Genomic DNA, 21,789 nt, shown 5'->3' on the forward strand with positions numbered 1-21,789 from the left:
TTTAGAAGTGTTTCTGCGTCTGATTTTGATTCATTTAGTATGGAGGATGGAGATTTAATTGAATATCTTTTTGATAATGTCTTTGCCTTTGCTGAATTTATTTTTAAAGCATGGGACAGGAGAAGAAAAATAACCTACAACAGATAAATGTCTCAAATCTTATCTTGATTTATTTAAATTTTGTTTATTTGTCTGGATACAGGATATATATTATTAGTTTATGAATTGGATCAATTATGTATTTATTTATGTCTGATACTAAAAGAACTCTTTTTTTTTGTTTTGTTTTGTATCTCTGGAGTATGATTTATTTGTGTGAGGCTTATGTATAGATATTGTGCTGTCCAATGAGCCGGCATGTTTGTTATGTTGTATTTAATGTGTCTGTATAATCCCATGTGGTATGGGTCATGTAAATGTCCAGACACGAAAATAAAATATACATTCATTCATTCATTCTAAGAGTTCGCAAAGACAAATGTGACTTCTTTCAAACATCCGTGGAATACCTCGGACATGTGATTGATGCGAAGGGACTTCATACAGCACCGTCCAAAATCACAGCCATCGTGGAAGCACCTCCACCTCAAAATGTCAGCCAGCTGTGATTCTTTTTAGGATTATTGAACTATTATGGATGTTTTATTCCTAGTCTAGCATCACTGCTACAACCACTGCATGAGCTGTTACGCCAAGACATGGAAATGGACAGCCAGCTGTCAGGAGGCTTTTAAGAAAGCCAAGGGTGCGCCAACTACATCAGAGGTGCTGACTCACTTCAACCCATCACTCCCACTTCAGCTCACTTGTGATGCGTCCACATATGGAGTAGGGGCAGTAATATCTTACATACTGCCAAATGGTGAGGAAAGGCCTATCACTTTCGTCAGAACTTTGAACAAGGCAGAGTCTAACTATGCTCTGAGCATTGTTTTCGGGGTGAGGAAATTTCAGCAGTACTTGTATGGGAGGAAGTTTACACTCCTAACGGATCATCGACCTCTCACAACCATCCTGGGACCACACACTGGGATACCATTTCTCGCTGCATCAAGACTGCAAAGGTGGGCTTTGCTGCTATCTCCTCACGCTTACGACATCAAGTATCGTAAGTCTGAAGTCACAAAGCCCGATTCGAACACTGTGGACATTTTCTACTTCAGGGAGGTGGAAAAAGCACCTGTTTCAGCTGTGCAGATCAAAAAAGAGACTCGCAACGACCCAGAGCTGTCAGAGATCATGGACATTATTAATGGCCAGGCTCCACCGGCTGCAAACGTAAGCGTCACGTCAGCATAGCGTCGTGGCGTATTCATTTGGGCTCCACTGACGGCATACAGAAGCGACACGTAGAGAAGCCAGGGGGTTGTTTACCGTTTGCTGAGCTGAGAGGCTGCATGTAGGCTGCATAGGCCTATTGACTTTTTTATTTTATTTTTTTTTATGCAGGGTTACATAGAATAGAATAAACAGTTTCAACTGTATTAAAATACATAGTTTAAACGGTAGGATCACGGATAAACATGGGTAAATGCATGAAAAAAAAAATCATCACATATCACCTCTGATAATGGTTAATTCATTTAAAAACACACTGTGCTCCTTTAGCACACTATTTCATGTAGTTCTTATCTGCTGGAGGGTCGCGTAGGGGAGCGTAGCGTGACAAAAAATAGAAGAGACACGTAAAATAGAGGGTTGTCGCGCCGCTCCCGTTGCCGGTGGAGCCGCTGTAATTGATTAACAGGGAGGCGAGCTGCTACGAGACTCGCGCTGCAGATGTGTCGCACCGCTGACGTGCCCGGTGGAGCCCGGCCGTAAAGGTCGACCTGCTGGCGACACTGTGCGCCTGAAACTTTATCTGTGAAGGAGGCTGGTGCTTTCTGTCCAGTTGGGATGCCTGCTATGGGGAAGGCGAGTGATCATTCCACTGTCACTTTGCGCAAAAATGTTGCAACAGCTTCATGCAGGACATAGTGGAATAGTCAAGATGAAGGAAATAGTGACAAGCTATTTTTGGTGGCCAGGCATGGACAAACAAATAGAGGAAATAGCTACATCTTGTTCAGCTTGCCACAAAACCAGAAACAACCTGTCTTTAGCTCCCCTTCATCCGTGGGAATTTCCACAAGAGCTATGGCAGTGCATCCACATTGACTTCACAGGGCCATTGGAAGACAGAATGTTCTTGGTTGCTATCGAAGCACACAGCAAATGGCCTGAGGTGGCTATAATGAGGCCTACCACCACCGAAAGAACCATCGAAAAGCTAGGAGAGATGTTCTGTCGGTTTGGATCTCCTACTAGTCTCTGTCAATGGACCCCAACTTGTGTCGCAGGAAATGTCTGCATTTCTACAAGCAAATGGAGTGCAGCATGTCACCTCAGCTCCTTATCATCCTGCCACTAACGGCCTTGCTGAAAGGTTTGTTCAGACTCTGAAACATACACTGAAAGCATCACAAGGACAAGGGACACTTCACCAAAGACTACATAACTTTATGCTGAACTACAGAAACACTCCTCACAGCACTACAAAGGCATCCCCTGCAAGCCTAATGCTTAAGAGAGACCTACGTACGACCTTTGACCTGTCGAAGCCCTCAGCAGTAAAAAAAAACATAGAGGAGAAAAGGAAAAACAGATACAACGCAGAGAACGACAGGCTAAGAACAGAGTCTTCACATGCGGAGAGACTGTGTTAGGGAAGAACTACAGTGGAGAACCTAAATGGGGTCCTGCTACTGTCATTGCTTAGACCGGAACAATCTCCTACACCATCCAGACAGGTGACAGTGTCTGGCGAAGACATGCTGATCAGCTCCTGTCTGCGTCACCAGTGTCAGCGGAGCTGTCCTCTGAACATCCGATAGATGCACTGACCAACCCTTCAGTTCCTCTCCACACCAAAGTACAACACCCAGTGCCAGAGATATCTGTCCCAGCTGCAAATGTGACTCTAGATGGAACTGAGACACCTGTTCAGTTGAGTCCTAGAGACATTTTACCTTCAGTGGACAATAAGACTGATGTTCCTGCAGAGCGCAGGTATCCTACAAGAGAGTGGCGACCCCCTGCACGCTTGAGTCTTTAGAACAGTTCAATAACTATCCCAAACTATCAGGGGCAGAATAATCCCCTTGGGATCAGTTGAGGGATCGAGGCAGTCTACCCTCATCCCTGAGTTAGAGTTTAAGAGGCCGTTTACACGTTGCTAGCTATTTTCATAAACGGACATTTCACTGTCTCCGTTTTCAAAAAGATCTTCGTTTACACTTACCTGTGTATATATACACAAGAGAATGCCAAACCTGTAGGTGGCAGTGTAACGAGAAGCTCAAGCCTTCCATGTATCCATTGTCACCATAGCAACATAGGTCGCACTTTTGACACAGGTGCAAGTTCCAGCGCATACCGTGACGTCGACTACCTGTAACTCCATTTATCTCCGTTTATCTCAGTTTACATGCCAACGCGCAACCGGAGTTTTCCAAAATTTCCACTCTGGCCGGAGATTTTAGAAAGACTCATTTTCAGAGGAGAAATCTCCGCTTGCGTGTAAACGAAGGGCACAAACGAAGGAAGATGTCTCTGTTTATCAAAATCACTGTGTACGTGTAAACGGCCTCTTAAGCACATGCCTGTTGTGTGTTTTAAAAAAAAGAAAAAGGAGGGAAAAAAAGTGCTTAGTGCCACTGAGTTGATTGTGTCAAGTCATGTGTTGATGTGATGACATAATATTTGATACCACAAATAAGGTAAATGTTTATGTTTCATTGAAAAGGGAGCTAAATTTTCTGTTGTTTTTCTAAGAGGACATCTGTTGTAAGAGGGGAGATGATGTTATGTATTTTGAGCTACTAGGGCTGCCTAGGGCTGTAACAGGGACACAAGGTATTGTGGGTAAGGTAGACACGTGGTTGTTGTGTGTAGTCATTCAGAGGCAGCGGGAATACAACTCTGTGTATGTTCGGTGTTAGTGACAATTAAAGGTTAACCGGTCACCTAAGTCCGTATCATTATTATCTACAGATAGGAACAGTGAAGACATAACAACTCCCATGTTTTCAATGTTGTTCTCATGAGGCCCCAGACTCATGAATTGAATAGAAAGAGTAGGCCTCTCCCATTTCCCCATTTTGTGCCTCCTCATCTCCTCAATCCTCTGGCTTGTGACCCCAATGTCAGTGCTCTATCCCGAAAGACATCCCTATTCTTTGGGTCCACTCCATCATGTTAATATGCTTCCTCGCCTCCTCTCTCCTTCTGTGACCTAGAAAATGTTCCCCCTCATTTATCATGGAGGATCTTCCAATCAATTAAATGCAGCTTGAGGAGATGAGAGAGGACAGAGGAGCTTTGAACGAGAAAACACAAATGTGTCCTTAACAGAAGTCTTAAATCCTCTAGTGCTGTGACTTCGGCACTTCTCAGGGGACGCAGTGAAATTTGTTTTTTTTTTCTGTTAGGACATGGTGTTCTGTAAGACAGAAGCATTACTTGCTTTGCTTTAATTCTCTGGGAACTTAATAGGATAGGAACATAGTAATTGATTATATTATATGATCAATGGCTTAGCATTTCATGTTTTTATTTGTTTTTCTCCTTTAATATAAAAAGTCATGCACTGTAGTTTCCTTGTATGTTCATATTTTATGGTATCTTTTTATGCCTCTGTGTCCGTCACCGTCCTATCCTTGTGAACAGAATATCTCAAAAACGCCTCAAGGGAATTTCTTCAGATTTGGCAACGTTCACTTGGACTCAACAATGAATTGACTGGATTTCAGTGGTCAAAGGTCAAAGTCAGTGTGACTCACATCTGTTTCATTCTTGTGAACAGGAAGTGAATGTTTGTGCCCAATTTGAAGAAATTCCGGCTGTGGTCAAAAAGTCCGTCCTACCGTCTTTTCCGAACCACTTTTCCTTGATGTCGATGGAAAACGTAACGAGGTCAAGGGAAGATGTGAAGGAGATTTCATAAGGACTTAGGAAAAGACAACTGCGGTGCTGAGAGAATCCGACTGCACTTACACTGGGCTACGTAATGATGCCATGGCGGATGTTATTGACGTGGGTCTGCTGTGGTGAACTACAATGTTCTGAAGATGGACTACAAAAAGCGCATCTTAGATAATGTGCCTCGTATGTTCTCATCATGTTGATTCATGCAGGATATATAAACATGGACAACACGCTGAAAGATATTGTTTAATTACAAAGATTGGAATTAGTTAAAAAAAAGTAATATAGGCTACCAGCCACAAACTGAAACGAAATTGTCACATTGAGAATGCTTGCTCATCCATCTGAATCCCAAGTAGTAAAATTAATTCATGATATTACTAAAGGCTGGCAATGCAACAACGCTCAAATGAATAAATGACTGATGCAAACTGAGCATATGTTACGGGTGTTTGTCCCCTCTGTCCACAGCTGTGTTCAACTTGTTTGTTTTATAACAGAATAAACAGATATTAAATGCATTATTTTGTTTTTCCATGTGAATAAAAAAATAATGGAAATCCACGTACTTTTTCCCATTTTCTTCTTCAAATGGGCAATTGTAGTAGAAATTAGACCACAACCAGTAACCAACTTGTGCTTGGCTTTTATTCTTATATCAGAATCATGTGACCCTACTGCTAGATAGATGCTAGACTGATAGATAGATAAATAATAATATTAGTAATAAAAGTGAAAAATAATAATAAAAGTGACGCTGCTGTGCCTCATACATAAATGTGCACAGCGTCTCTCTTTATGGGGAAACACACTTATTGTTTCTGTTCTGTCTCTGTTGGGTGGGGCGCTCGCTGCAAGTATTTAATAACCTCAGGCAGATATCTTTTACTGTACAGTCTTTAGTATTTTTTGTTAAGATCCTTCCACTGTAGCTCTGCAGGGAAACACTGTACAGGGGAATAAAAAGTGGGAAGCAGTAACTTCATTGATTATTTAAATCTCCAGATACGCCAATTATATGCGCATCCACGCATGAGGCACAGCAACGTTACTTCATTGATTATCTATCTATTATTTTTCAATTTAATTTTATTTATATAGCACCAAATCACAAAGAAAGTCATCTCAGGGCACTTTACACATAGAGCAGGTCTAGATAATACTCTTGAATTTACAGAGACCCAACAATTTCCCCATGAGCAGCACTTGGCGACAGCGATAAGGAAGAACTCCCCTTTAATGGGAAGAAACCTCGAACAGAACCGAGATGTAGGTGGGCGGCCATCTGCTTTGACCGGTTGGGTTGAGAGAGAAAAGGGGGGGCACAGAGAAGTGGAACGAACGAACGAAAGACCTAACAAACTAACGAACATCCATCCACCCATCCAATAAGCACTGCCAATGTGTTGAGATGCAGTAGGGGCAGATATTATAGATATAACAATCAAGGCGAAAAACAAGTAGGTTTCTGGTTTTGTTTTAATTTCTATTAGCCATTTGAAGATGAAAACATGAAAAGCATGTGGATTTGTGTTTTTTCTTATTCACGCGATAATCGGAAAATTAAAATGATACATTGTATATTTGTTTATCCTGTTATAAAACAAGTTAAACAAAGCTGTGGACGGAGGGTACACCAACAGTAGCGAAATGTTCATAGTTCATGTCTAAGTTTAACATAATGTTGAAAGTTGAAAAAATATAGCATATGAACAAGATATGTCATGAGATGTATAATGCTTCATAAACAACGGTAACTTACATGGTAATCTCCTTCCTTTCTCAGTCATGTTGATCTTTTTCTTTCCTAATCATTTGAGTTTGTGAATGGTGAGTCGCTTGGTCACTTTAAATATCGCCGCAATGCCGCCGCAAGGACTTGTGGGATGGAATTATCTCCTTTCCTTCTGTAAAGGATGGTCCAGTGTACCCTATGCTAAAGGAGATTAGAAAGGAAGCATTGAAGCACCTTTCCTTAAAATTTAGAGAATTTGACCAGCTCTTCTCATGGCTGCCACTTAAGATACTTTCCGGGTCATTTCACTCAGTTAGGAACCTTCCTAAGCAAAAAAGACTATTCAACCGCAGCCTCCCTCAAGTTGTTCTTCAGATATCATGTTCACAAGGATGGGAAGGACGTACTCATGGAAGGACTACCTGAAAAAAATGCCTCCTGCCACTACCATCACCAGTGGGGAGGTAAAAACATGGGTTAAACCACTTAATTAACTCATTCCTTAGTGACCCTGCCAGATAAAACATACATCACAACGGGGTTGTTACTAATTTACAGTTCAGACAGCAAAAGCTTTTATCGAAGGTATACCTTTAAAATTGACTCCGCTATTTTATTTGTAGCTTAAAGGTAGTCATGAAGCAAACACGATCACCTCACACACTTTTATTGTAAACATGGAAAACATGCCATTTGTGTTAGGAATTGCGATGGATAGTAAGTTACACTAACAAACATATTGTAAGAATTTTAGGAGGTATCCATAGTCTGAACAGTTTCCTCCACAACCTCCAGGTTCAGCGGGGTCACCACCTTTGTCAAAACACCAGTGGTTCCTCTCTTGTACTTGTAGTCACCAGTTCTGCATCAGGAGAAAAAGACATGTTTTAATCAAACCTGGGGTGCAACAGTTACATTAAACATGTCTTTGCATGTTTAATGTGGGCCCACACATCTAAGAGACTTAATCAACACAGCATGCCTTTTTACATAACCATATACAGCCATGCACACTAGTTATGCAAATCCAAACTGAGCAGGCCAAGTGGACAGATTATTAAAAAGCTGGTTAGTAGCAAACTGAGATCAGTGTGAGAGCTGTTAAGTGTGCACTCTACCACAACATTTCAAGTCTGTACTCACAGCTGCACGGCTTCAAGCTCATTTACTCTTCTAGCAGAACAAGCAATAAGACAACAAGTCATCCACTGGTTCATCAAGTGATGGGAAGTTTATGATGTAAAGGAGCAGTGTGTAGGGTTTAGTGGCATCTAGCTGTGAGGATTGCAGACTGCAACCAGCTGAAACGTCTCCCATGTGCCATGGGATGGGTACCTAAACCTGGTATTAAATGGACCCCCGGGCCGAATTATTACAGACGGCAGTATTGATAGGCTCTAATGTTAACGGTTCTGCTATCAGTATTGGAAAATTCAAAACCTATTTCTTGTTCATTTAGGTTATATAAATGTTATCTTGTGAAGTTTCTATCTCAACACCTCTGTTTATAATTTGCAAAACGATTAAGGTAAAAGATGACTGATGCATTTTTGTTGTTCACTCCAGAGGAGAGCTCTCTGTGTCCGAGCCTCACAGTCGGCTGCATGTACAAGGGGCAGGGCCAGCTCTGCCACTCTGTGTCTCACACACACACACACACACACACACACACACACACACAGAGGCCCTGGGGGGTATTCCATCAACGTAGCTAAGAATATCCAGACTAAGGTGTAATCTTGAAGTCTGACTAAACGCCAACTCCCAATCTAGCTCCAACCCGTTCCATCAAGTGAAATCAGCTGGCTCCAACTGACACTAATTCAAGCCTCACCTGTTAAGTCTCAACTCATGCACGCGCCCAGGGAAAATAAAAAGCCCACACTAGCTGAGTGCCGAAAATGTTGCAAAATGTCAAAAAGCAAAGGAAAGGAGCGAGCGGAGGCTTTTTCTACAGCGGAGCAAACGCTCCTTATGGAAGTGTATGAGGACTGTAACAGGGTATATGCAGGAATCCTGAGGTTAATTTCAATACCTTTTCAAGACTTTTTTAAGACCTTCCAAAAAACACATTAAGCCCTCATCGCCACTCCAAGCTGTCGTTAGCAGCAACGCATCTTTAACTTACTAAACAGTTGTAGCTTGCAATTAAATCTATGGAGCACAAACATACAACAGAACTCAGATAAAATGAGAAGGAATAAAGCTTGAAAGAATAAATTAAACCAAAGGCAGGTTTTATTAAATACACCTTAGGTCATAACAAGTAACACAGCTCTACAGCTCAACATCAACTATTTAAGGTCAACTTGCTGAAAACAACAACCTTATGGCTAGCCCCTTACATGTGGGATTTAGGGCTGACCCAAAAAATTCGAAGCTTCAAAGCTTCGTTTGATGGCACAGGATTCGATTGTGAAGAAAAAAAACCCCCTGAATATTCTGCCTATTTTTCCTCCCGTTTTTTGGGGGGACCGTGAACGCAACACTAATCATGCCGTCCATTTACGGTTGTTTTTTTTCCCCCTTTAGCCATATGTAAACTCAAAGAAAGAGAAGCAATGTCTGTTAGGCATATAAGATTTCATGTTCCAGTTCCAGTTTGTGTTTTTAATTCTTTGATTGTTTTTGGTTGGTTATTAAAAAAAGAAAACATCTCCAACAAGGAAATAGAAAGCCCGATATGCAATGAATGGAGACCTATTATCCTGCTTGAACACAGACAACTAAATTCTTTCAACAATGTGACTCAAAATAATGATAAAATACATTTTACTGATGTAAAATAATACGCTGATGGTGACATTTTCAACTGGTCCGCTGCGCTCTGAGGGCCGAATTCACAAAGAATGAACTGCGGCCGCTGATAGCACCTTGAATTGCACTTCACTTGCACCCGCAGTTTGCTCCGTCTTAACGTCCTATTCACAAAGGATATTGCACTAATGATATACCAGCGCAAACACGCCCACAAAGTTTGGCAGCTGAGTGCAGTTTGCCCCTAATTTGCCCCTGATTGCAATTAGCCGCATGGCAAAGTATAAATGCTGGCTTTGCATCAAGAACACCGTGGCAGAACAATGGCAGACTTTGTTTGGCAAAGTACTGAATACTGTATACCCTCATGTAGTGATGTCTGCTGGTGAGTCAGTCTAACAGTGTCGGATGGGTTGAGGCTGTGGATTTGACCAAGTTTGACCACTTTATCACTATTCCCTCTCACCTGTAGCTGTTTTTTCGTTATCTTTTGAATTTAATATGAGTTATGGAACCGTTTTTGTTCACGTTCCTTTCCCCCGTTTTGTAAAATAAATTATTGAAAGTTGCTTTTGAAGTGCATGACAGAAGTGCATTTTGAGAACGACCGCAGACTGTCACCTGTTCAACGCATCAATATCTTCGGATGCCATTAAAGTAATAATGATTATAATAATAATGTCAAAATATTATTTACAGACTGATTTAACAGACGATCACTGCTGCCACAATCACTGGAAAGTCTGGGCGAGAGGCTTCCACAGAGGAGCGCCCAGTTTGCACCAGCTTTCTAAAGACGTTATTTACTTCACTCAAACTGCGTGTGGCTATTAGCCCTGGTGTTAGTGAATTAGACGTTGTTTATCAATAAGGCTCATTTGCATAGAAAGGGGAAATTTTTGCGCCAAATATATGCATATTACCTCATTTAAATACGTGCAAATAACACCGGAGCACCGAGACACAATCTGCTTGGCTGTGCAGTTACTGGAGCATTTCACCCTCTGCGTGTGCTTTGTGAATTAGACGGTATCTCTCTGCTCCATTTTTACTGGTTTAGCGGCCGCAAAAGCCAAGCAATCCTTTTGTGAATTCGGCCCTGAGTCGAGAAGTGCTTTTTCGTTTGTGAATATTTTTATCTTAATTCTAAGGTTGCAAGAAACTACCCTTTCGCCATAATTTTTAAGTTATTAACTTTTTTGGACTTCTTTTTTCGCTCAGCCCCCCGAGTGGCAGTCCAAGTGTGTCTACCTACACAACGTTGTTTGTAATAGTCGCGAGGAGGGAAAAAAAATATACATTCATGGATACTTTTTGTCAAAGCTTGAATGCCAAGAAAATTTAATACTTCATAAAATTGCGATTAAGACTTTTTAATACTTTTTAAGGGCCTTAATTTTTCGACATTTGATTTATCAACTTTTAATACTTTTTAAGACCCCGCGGACACCCTGTAAACGGACATAATTAAGAAAAAGGCTGTAAATACTGCAAGAAAAATACTGCAGCAATTAATAAAGCAAGGGAGGTGGCGGGGCAAAATATTGCCGACAGGCTTAATGCGCAAGTGACAAAGAAAATTCAGCATTTCAGCATAATATCATGTTATATAAATCCCGCATCAAAGGGACAAAATATATGTAGATAAGAACACCTATTAAATCTAACAGTTCAAGTATGCCTAATGAAATTCATCAAATTGTAAATTAATATTAGTGATAGACTATGTATCACATTTATCTACTGATTCCTATGTACATTTCAGATGATGCATTCAATCAAACTGTTTTATGTCAATCATCGCATTTATCACATAATTGATTGTAGATTATGACATTTCTGAAATGATCAGTTTATAGGAAATAATCACATGACATTTATCTATTGATTGTAGAAAATGACATTTAGCAAATTCATCAATTCAGTGGAGATGAGGAAACCTATTAAGTGAATGCAGGTGATAGTGAATCAATTATCTATTTCTCATCATTTGGGAGTCAATTGTAAGCTCTATCCCTTATTATATCAAAATAAGGAAAATCCCCTTAAATGTATGGAATGTGCTATAGGATGAGGAACAGACAAACCACAATGGTGTGTCCCATTTTAATGTGGTTGCTTTGTGTCATGGTTAATTCATAAATATAAAAGATAACCATATGTTAATGTGAACAAATCAAGCCCTATGCATGATGTATGGTGATGCTAGAAATAATCAAAATGAATAGAAAATATACCTTTTTTACCTCTCTGCAAACAGTTGCCTTACTTAGCCTCTCAGCATCACCAACACTATACAGGAATGTACCACTATCAAAGAACCTCAGTGCAATACAGACTGACTTTTGGCTGCGGTGTGTGACCTTTATAATGTGTGGTTCCAGCAAACTGCATAGATACACTATGCTTTGCCTGCTGAACTGGTACCTCTCCCACAGATAGGAGTCTATCTGTATCAATGGGTTAGACCTGTCCTGGAAGACCCTTGGGGCTGGTGGTGGTTGGAAGGCTCACTGAACAATGTGGGCCTCCTCATCAACAGGATCCTCGATAAAGGGGCATGCCATTATTTCCTAATTTACTCTCTCTTGCTCTGTCTCTGTGTCTCTCTGGGTGTGTCCCTCTCCTTCTCTGGCCGTTGTCAGTTGACCTTAATTGGCTGTGAATTTGCTAGCCAATTGGAAACAGAGTGGGGTGGGGATGGGAGGGCAATCACATATTCATGTACAATCTTTTTTTTAATGCCTCAGTTTCATTTTATTATAGTTTTGTTTTTATTAAATTGATTTTATGATCTACATATTATTTTATCATTACATGACAGTTGTGAGTGCGTAAAGCACTGGCAGAACTGTCTTTTAGGTGTCTGTTCTTGTCTATTGAACATTGGATGGAACTGCTCTCATTTCTAGAAACCTGGCAAACTTTATTAGTAATTTAAATCCCTGACAACCCAGAGTTGAGACCAGGACTCAGAGTCGCAGTCCTTAACGCCTCTCTGAGCTTCTAGTTCAGTTACCCAGCCATAGTTTTAATAGTTTTATACAAACGGTGTCTGTCCCCCGACTACCTAAATTATTTAAATCTAAAATTAAACAAAGAGGAGTTGTGCATAACAACCTCATAAAAATTAAAACCTCTTCTGTGACAGAAAGACAAAACAGGAGAATTAAATGCGGACTGTTAAATATCAGGTCTCTATCGTCTAAAGCAGTGTTAGTAAACGAATTAATATCAGATAATCATATTGATTTACTCAGTCTCACTGAAACCTGGCTGTGTCAAGATGAATATGTCAGTCTAAATGAGTCCACTCCTCCCAGTCATAATAATACCCACATTCCTCGAGGCAGCGGCCGAGGAGGGGGAGTTGCAGCCATTTTTAACTCTAGTCTGTTAATCAGCCCTAAACCTAAACTAGATTATAATTCATTTGAAAGCCTCGTTCTTAGTCTTTTACATCCGACCTGGAAAACCTCGCAGCCACTTTTATTTGTTATAGTGTACCGTGCTCCTGGCCCGTATTCTGAATTTTTATCTGAATTCTCAGAGTTTTTATCCAGTTTAGTTCTTAAATCAGATAAAGTTATTATTGTAGGCGATTTTAACATTCATGTCGCGTTGATAATGACTCCTGGCTACCAGCGTTTATCTCATTATTAGACTCCATTGGCTTCAGTCAGGGTGTACATGAACCTACTCATTGTTTTAACCATACCCTTGATCTAGTTCTGACGTATGGAATTGAAATTGATAACCTAAAAGTCTTTCCACAGAATCCTCGCTATCGGATCATTATCTGATTACTTTTGATTTCTTTTACTCGATTACCGCCACTCAGCAACAGTTACTATACTAGATGTTTATCAGATAGTGCTGTCGCAAAACTTAAGGAAAAGATTACTTCGTCGTTAAATTCAATACCAATACCTTCAGTAACAGAGGTTTCCCGTGCCGACTTTAACCTCTCCCGAATTAATCATTTTGTTAATAGCACCATAGGCTCGCTACGAACAACGCTCGACTCTGTAGCTCCTCTTAAAAAGAAGTTAAAAAAGCAAAGAAAGTTCGCTCCTTGGTATAACTCTCAAACCCGTAAGTTAAAACAAATATCGCGAAAATTTGAAAGGAATTGGCGATTAACCAAACTGGAAGAATCTCGTTTAATCTGGACAGACAGTCTCAAAACTTATAAGAGGGGCCTCCGCAATGCCAGAGCAAACTATTACTCAGCTCTAATAGAAGACAATAAGAACAACCCCAGGTTTCTTTTCAGCACTGTAGCCAGGCTGACTGAGAGTCAAAGCTCTATTGAGCCTTGTATTCCCTTAGCCCTTAGCAGTAATGATTTTATGAGCTTTTTTAATGACAAAATTCTAACTATTAGAGGCAAAATTCATGACCTCCTGTCCTCAGATAGTATCTATCTAACCTCAAACACAGCTGTAAAATCTAATATATATTTAGATTGCTTCTCCCCAATTTCTCTTCAAGAATTGACTGCAGTGATTTCTTCATCCAAATCATCAACGTGTCTCTTAGACCCCATCCCAACTAGGCTACTTAAGGAGGTCTTTCCTTTAGTTAACACTCATATATTAGATATGATCAATATATCCTTATTAACAGGCTATGTACCACAGTCTTTTAAGATAGCTGTAATTAAACCTCTACTAAAAAAGCCCTCCCTGGATCCAGAGGTGTTAGCCAACTATAGACCAATATCTAATCTTCCCTTTATGTCAAAGATCCTTGAGAAAGTAGTCGCAGACCAGCTGTGTGATTTTCTCAAGGATAATAATTTATTTGAGGAATTTCAGTCAGGATTTAGAGTGCATCATAGCACTGAGACAGCTCTAGTTAAAATTACAAATGACCTTCTGATTGCTTCAGACAAAGGACTTGTCTCTGTACTTGTTTTATTAGATCTTAGTGCGTTTGACACAATTGACCATCAAATTCTGCTGCAGAGACTGGAACACTTAATTGGCTTAAAAGGTTCAGCACTAAGCTGGTTTAAATCTTATTTATCTGATCGTTTTCAATTTGTTGACGTTCGCAATGAACCATCCTTACGTACTAAAGTTTGTTTTGGAGTTCCGCAAGGTTCTGTGCTCGGACCAATCCTGTTTACTCTATATATGCTTCCTTTAGGTAACATCATTAGAAATCACTCTATAAATTTCCATTGTTATGCGGATGATACACAGTTGTATTTATCGATGAAGCCAGAAGAAAGCAATCAATTAACTAAACTCCATAATTGCCTTAAAGACATAAAAACTTGGATGAGCACCAATTTCCTGATGTTAAATTCAGACAAAACTGAAGTTATTATTCTTGGCCCCAAACAACTCAGAGACTCTTTATCTGATGACATAGTTTCTCTAGATGGCATTGCTCTGGCCCCTGCCACTACCATAAGAAACCTCGGAGTAACATTTGATCAAGATTTGTCTTTTAATTCTCATTTAAAGCAAACCTCACGGACTGCATTTTTTCATCTGCGTAATATTGCGAAAATTAGGCCTATCCTGACCCGAAAAGATGCAGAAAAATTGGTCCACGCTTTTGTTACCTCAAGGCTGGATTACTGTAACTCTCTGTTATCAGGTAGCTCTAGTAAGTCCTTAAAAACTCTCCAGCTAATTCAGAATGCAGCAGCACGTGTACTAACAGGAACTAAGAAACGCGATCATATCTCTCCTGTTTTAGCTTCTCTGCACTGGCTCCTGTAAAATCCAGAATTGAATTTAAAATCCTACTGTTAACTTATAAAGCTCTAAATGGTCAAGCTCCATCATATCTTAGAGAGCTCATAGTGCCATATTATCCCACCAGAACACTGCGCTCTGAGAACGCAGGGTTACTCGTGGTCCCTAAAGTCTCCAAAAATAGATCAGGAGCCAGAGCCTTCAGCTATCAGGCTCCTCTCCTGTGGAATCATCTTCCTGTTACGGTCCGGGAGGCAGACACCGTCTCCACATTTAAGACTAGACTTAAGACTTTCCTCTTTGATAAAGCTTATAGTTAGGGCTGGCTCAGGCTTGTCCTGTACCAGCCCTTAGTTAGGCTGACTTAGGCCTAGTCTGCCGGAGGACCCCTCTATAGTACACCGGGCCCCTTCTCTCCTTCTCTCTCTCTCTCTCGTATCCTATTACTGCATCTAGCTAATCCGGCCATTCTGGATGTCACTAACTCGGCTTCTTCTCCGGAGCCTTTGTGCTCCACTGTCTCTCAGATTAACTCATATCACAGCGGTGCCTGGACAGCGTGACGTGTGTGGTTGTGCTGCTGCCGTGGTCCCGCCAGATGCCTCCTGCTGCTGCTGCCATCATTAGTCATACTTCTTCTGTTATTATACACATATGATTATTGTCACACATGTATACTGCCAGGTATTAATACATACTTTCAACATATTGTACCGCAGTAACCAGAACTATAACTATAATATTATTACTTCCATTAATGTTGTTGTAAGATACTGTCATTACCTGCATATCTCTCTCTCGCTCTCTCTCTCTCTCTCTCTCTCTCTCTCTCTCTCTCTCTCTCTCTCTCTCTCTCTCCCTGTGTCATATGGATTACTGTTAATTTATCGTGTTGATCTGTTCTGTACGACATCTATTGCACGTCTGTCCGTCCTGGAAGAGGGATCCCTCCTCAGTTGCTCTTCCTGAGGTTTCTACCGTTTTTTTTCCCCCGTTAAAGGGGTTTTTTTGGGGAGTTTTTCCTTATCCGCTGTGAGGGTCTTAAGGACAGAGGGATGTCGTATGCTGTAAAACCCTGTGAGGCAAATTGTGATTTGTGATATTGGGCTTTATAAATAAAACTGATTGATTGATTGATTGATTTTCTGATCATAGATGGAGCTAATCCTCACCTTAATCCTGCTACAGACCAGGATTGCCTGGCAGCATGAGTTACCATGGTTACTAGGCTGGGATTCAGGTTAACCACCTTGATGGAACGGAAACCGGAGTTCAGCTCAATGTATTAGGCTTAGCCAGAACCATGGTTTCCATAGTTACCGATGTGAGGCTAATCTTAGTCCCTCTGATGGAACAGAACTCTGGCTCACATTAGCCAGACTTGGCCATTTAAGCCTGGATTTGCCTTTAGCCTGCTTGATGGAATACCCCCCTGCTCTCAGTGACAACAGCGGGAGAGAGCAAAACACTCCTAAGCAGTGTTTCCCCTACCACTATATTAGGGGGCACCCGTAATATAATGGTTAGGGCGCCCTTCCGCCACGGGAGGGGCTGTTGAAGACTTGTGGGAGAAGCTGTTGATGACGCTGCACGTGCGACCCACTGGCGGTGGATAAACAGGAAACAGCTGATAGCAGGAATGAGCAGCTAGTAGCAAGAGGGAAACGCAAACTGGACAGACACTGTAAAGATGAGCAACTGGGGAGACAAAGAATTACGCGCCCTCCTTGCCCTTGCAAACGAAGAGGCCATTAACCATCAAATGACGGGAACGGTGAAGGATGGGCCAACTTATGAGAGAATTGCCGAAGGACTGACCAGCCGCAGCTTCCCTCGGAGTACGTCACTGTTTACGTCACATGCTGGGCTACCCCCCCCCCCCATTGCACCGAAAAAGGCACATTCTGTATAAACAAAAGTACAGTACAGGCCAAAAGTTTGGACACACCTTCTCATTCAATGCGTTTTCTTTATTTTCATGACTATTTACATTGTAGATTCTCACTGAAGGCATCAAAACTATGAATGAACACATGTGGAGTTATGTACTTAACAAAAAAAGGTGAAATAACTGAAAACATGTTTTATATTCTAGTTTCTTCAAAATAGCCACCCTTTGCTCTGATTACTGCTTTGCACACTCTTGGCATTCTCTCCATGAGCTTCAAGAGGTAGTCACCTGAAATGGTTTCCACTTCACAGGTGTGCCTTATCAGGGTTAATTAGTGGAATTTCTTGCTTTATCAATGGAGTTGGGACCATCAGTTGTGTTGTGCAGAAGTCAGGTTAATACACAGCCGACAGCCCTATTGGACAACTGTTAAAATTCATATTATGGCAAGAACCAATCAGCTAACTAAAGAAAAACGAGTGGCCATCATTGCTTTAAGAAATGAAGGTCAGTCAGTCCGGAAAATTGCAAAAACTTGAAATGTGTCCCCAAGTGGAGTCGCAAAAACCATCAAGCACTACAACGAAACTGGCACACATGAGGACCGACCCAGGAAAGGAAGACCAAGAGTCACCTCTGCTTCTGAGGATAAGTTCATCCGAGTCACCAGCCTCAGAAATCGCAAGTTAACAGCAGCTCAGATCAGAGACCAGATGAATGCCACACAGAGTTCTAGCAGCAGACCCATCTCGAGAACAACTGTTAAGAGGAGACTGCGCGAATCAGGCCTTCATGGTCAAATAGCTGCTAGGAAACCACTGCTAAGGAGAGGCAACAAGCAGAAGAGATTTGTTTGGGCCAAGAAACACAAGGAATGGACATTAGACCAGTGGAAATCTGTGCTTTGGTCTGATGAGTCCAAATTTGAGATCTTTGGTTCCAACCGCCGTGTCTTTGTGAGACGCAGAAAAGGTGAACGGATGGATTCCACATGCCTGGTTCCCACTGTGAAGCATGGAGGAGGAGGTGTGATGGTGTGGGGGTGTTTTGCTGGTGACACTGTTGGGGATTTATTCAAAATTGAAGGCACACTGAACCAGCATGGCTACCACAGCATCCTGCAGCGACATGCCATCCCATCCGGTTTGCGTTTAGTTGGACGATCATTTATTTTTCAACAGGACAATGACCCCAAACACACCTCCAGGCTGTGTAAGGGCTATTTGACCAAGAAGGAGAGTGATGGAGTGCTGCGGCAGATGACCTGGCCTCCACAGTCACCGGACCTGAACCCAATGGAGATGGTTTGGGGTGAGCTGGACCGCAGAGTGAAGGCAAAGGGGCCAACAAGTGCTAAACACCTCTGGGAACTCCTTCAAGACTGTTGGAAAACCATTTCAGGTGACTACCTCTTGAAGCTCATGGAGAGAATGCCAAGAGTGTGCAAAGCAGTAATCAGAGCAAAGGGTGGCTATTTTGAAGAAACTAGAATATAAAACATGTTTTCAGTTATTTCACCTTTTTTTGTTAAGTACATAACTCCACATGTGTTCATTCATAGTTTTGATGCCTTCAGTGAGAATCTACAATGTAAATAGTCATGAAAATAAAGAAAACGCATTGAATGAGAAGGTGTGTCCAAACTTTTGGCCTGTACTGTAGGTAGGCGGCATTTTGCTCCCCAATTTTGTTTTCATACTGCCAATGCTGAAAGCAGACCGAGTGGGCTTTCCTGCAAATTTGCACAATTCCTATTTAAAAAGGGCTTAAGAAACAGACACATGCGTGACAAGACAGAGGAACAGGTCGCACAGTATCCTTTCATAACTCAGACAGCTACTTTCAACAGGTAAGATAGTTATATTCAGGTGGATGATGATGATGAGGGGGAGGATATGAACTGCACACAGAATGTGGAGGACAGGGAGGGAGGACAGCTCTGCCCCTTCATGCAGCTGCGGTGTCAAATGCAAGATGAGGGAGTGGTGAAAGGTAGATAGGGAACTCCAGTGAAGAGAGGCGAAGGAGTTACTGTGTCTTTTCATTTTGTCTCGTATTTCAAATTTTTGCATCTAATATAACAACAAAATGCATCGGACCCAGTGTGCAAGGTTTCTGTGCGTTAAGATTTTTTTCGGATGACTGATTACAAAAACTGACACATTGTGCAATGGCCTTTATCCTGAACTCTTGAGTTAAATAATCCTAAGATAGGAAACTTAAGAGTTTTGGGTTACAGACAGGTGATCAGACTTCGTTCAGTCAACTCTGAGTAACTTTACACTGAGGTAAGTGCAAGAATGGTGAATGAAAATAGCCTCCATCAACTGAGCTCTGATACAACAATTCATCATGGCAACAAGTCAATTCAAAGGCATAGTGCAAAAAGGTCAAAATAAAGACTTTGATATCGTTATCTCAGCATAAATCTCTGCAAACTGTTTGATTACTGAGGACATACTGTGTCGGACAGCTCAGAGGGAGACAGAGAAACTCATAGTGTATGTTACCACAGTAAATCACTGGAAGGACTACTTCTTCCCCCAGATAACCAATTGTATATTTATTAATGACTCCATGTTACATTGAATTGGTGAAGAAAACGTTTTTTTGTGCATCGGTGAACAAAGAATCCGAAATCAGAGAAAATTCTTGATGAACTTAAGTCATAGGCGACCGCATTTGACAACAGAAAAACTGTATCAAAACATCAGTTTACTAACTCTCTCACAATTCATGCAGTACATTACAAGTCTCATTGATACAGTCATGTACTATGTACTATGTACTTCCCAAACAGACAGTCCTTTCTGATAGGGAACTAAACAGGCTGTTCTCATGCACTGTTTGTATGTTTTCTTACAGGAGTAAGGCACAAAAATGTATACATACTCCATGTAATCATGAGACAATAATTTGTGTATAAACCAGGAATTTGGGACAGTTGCGGTCACATGACCAATGCACTGATGGGAGTAAACATAAAGTAAGTAAAGTAAGCTCTGCTCAGTGGCTGTGAACATAGCCGCTCTGTCTTTACCACTGCTGTTAGCAATGATATATCAATTTAATCTCTCGGGCTGCTTAACAATAACGTGCTCACACAATTATCGTGACTACTCGAACCTGTTTCAAATTAGTCTGATGGCGTGAACTTCAACTGACATTGACCTGTATGGAACCGCTTTAGCCCATACTGATTTTTATTCGCATCAGATTTTGCACTTTCACACTCATTTTTCTTAGTGCTCTTTATGAAACAAGCCCCGGCTCCTGTGTTCCCGAAAGTAAAATGTTATATGTAATGTGTTTTTTTTGTCAAGAAAGTTTAGTTTCTTTCATCGGAAAGAACTGTCTATTATAGTTGTATGCTCAGCACCTTCAGGATGAATGAGACTTGGATTATACTGCATGAATTGTGTGAGAGTTTGTAAATGGATGTTTTGATTTAGTTTTGCTGTTGTTAAACACAGACCCTTTTTACCTCAATTCATCACGAATTCTCTCAGTTCTTGGATCCTTTGATCACCAAAGTTCACAGATTCAACAAAACACAGTGTATGTAACTGATATACAGATGGGTTGTAAAGTATTCTTTAAAGTGACCTGTTTCTGGAGGTAAAAACTCAGTTTTTGCTGAACCAAAGTAACACCCAGGTTGTTTAACATGTTAGGAATTCAAAGAAAATTATGTAGGTGAATAGATCCAGGATAAAATTAAACTAGAGAAATTCTGTTTTTGAGACATCACTGATATAGTTCTCACCTGACCCCCTTCTTGTTGGCTTCATCATGGGGCCGAATGTAGTCCACCTTGCCCTTGGTGATAACACACAGGTCAATGTTGCTGCCAGAGCCCAGGTCATTAAAGATCCCTGCAGCAATGGCGTCTCGCACTAGCCGCTTGGCCTCCTCCTCCTTTTAAGAAAGAAACAATAGTAATTGTCAAATGAAAAGCAGCATGCTGTTGAATAAACTTTGTTATAGGCTTGTGTATTGCATTATATGTGAGAGGTTAACTCACTGTCATTTCAGGCTTGTAGCGGTCCTCAAACACTGCCATGGCAGCCAGGGACCCAGAGCCTTCAGAAAAGAAAAAAGCAGCTCACCAAACTGACATTACAATACATGGTGTTTAAAGTCAGTTTCTATAAGAAATAAGACTGTAAACAGCCCTCATCTCTTCAACTTTTATATGCTTGAGAAAAACAAGCAGTGGTGCAGGTTTGGTTCAGAAGTGTGTAGATAGGTGGGTCCAACATCTATATAAATATTTGCACTGTTAATACACGACCCCTGCTTTGCTCTTTTCCTGCTCAATTCTTGAATAATATTAAATTGATTCTTTCATTAAATGTACCCTAAAAACATGTAGAGGAGTTGGTAGACAGTCTGCTATTCTCCTTCCAGGCTGCATACTCCTCCACCAGTAAGGTATGACAGGCTGTATGGAGCCTGAGAAATGATATCATGGGCAAAAAAAAAAAAAAAAAAAAAAGCCTGAAAAGATCTGTAACATCATGACAATTTGGACCACTTGGAAAGACAACATCCCCCTCTTCACAAAATTCAGGGGTGTTCCATGGAGCAAGATAAGTGGATTGATGAGGTATGTTAAGTCTAGGGATGGACACCAAAACCCAGTACTAAATGAGCACCTGGGCTACTTATCAAAGAACATAGTATTGATAAGCTCCGACGTAATTGATTCTTTTACCAGTACTTTT

General features: G+C 41.1%; 1 protein-coding gene across 2 annotated transcripts in view; it reads right to left on the reverse strand.

The window, feature by feature from the left end:
- Positions 1–7,351: 7,351 nt before the first annotated feature.
- The window catches only part of psmb7 (proteasome 20S subunit beta 7), a 32,797-nt gene continuing 18,359 nt past the window's right edge, over positions 7,352–21,789 (reverse strand). Inside the window, exons 6-9 of one of the 2 annotated variants that reach the window (XM_049604122.1) lie at positions 21,087–21,145; positions 20,829–20,980; positions 7,844–7,873; positions 7,352–7,562 (exon numbers count right to left, since the gene is read on the reverse strand). In XM_049604122.1, coding sequence (XP_049460079.1) covers positions 7,451–7,562; positions 7,844–7,873; positions 20,829–20,980; positions 21,087–21,145 — 353 coding nt within the window. In that variant the 3' untranslated portion in view covers positions 7,352–7,450. The remainder of the gene's footprint in view (positions 7,563–7,843; positions 7,874–20,828; positions 20,981–21,086; positions 21,146–21,789) is intronic. The other variant, XM_049604123.1, reaches the window with a different exon arrangement.

This window comes from Epinephelus fuscoguttatus, linkage group LG18, assembly GCF_011397635.1.
Source record: "Epinephelus fuscoguttatus linkage group LG18, E.fuscoguttatus.final_Chr_v1".
NCBI lineage: Eukaryota > Metazoa > Chordata > Actinopteri > Perciformes > Serranidae > Epinephelus > Epinephelus fuscoguttatus.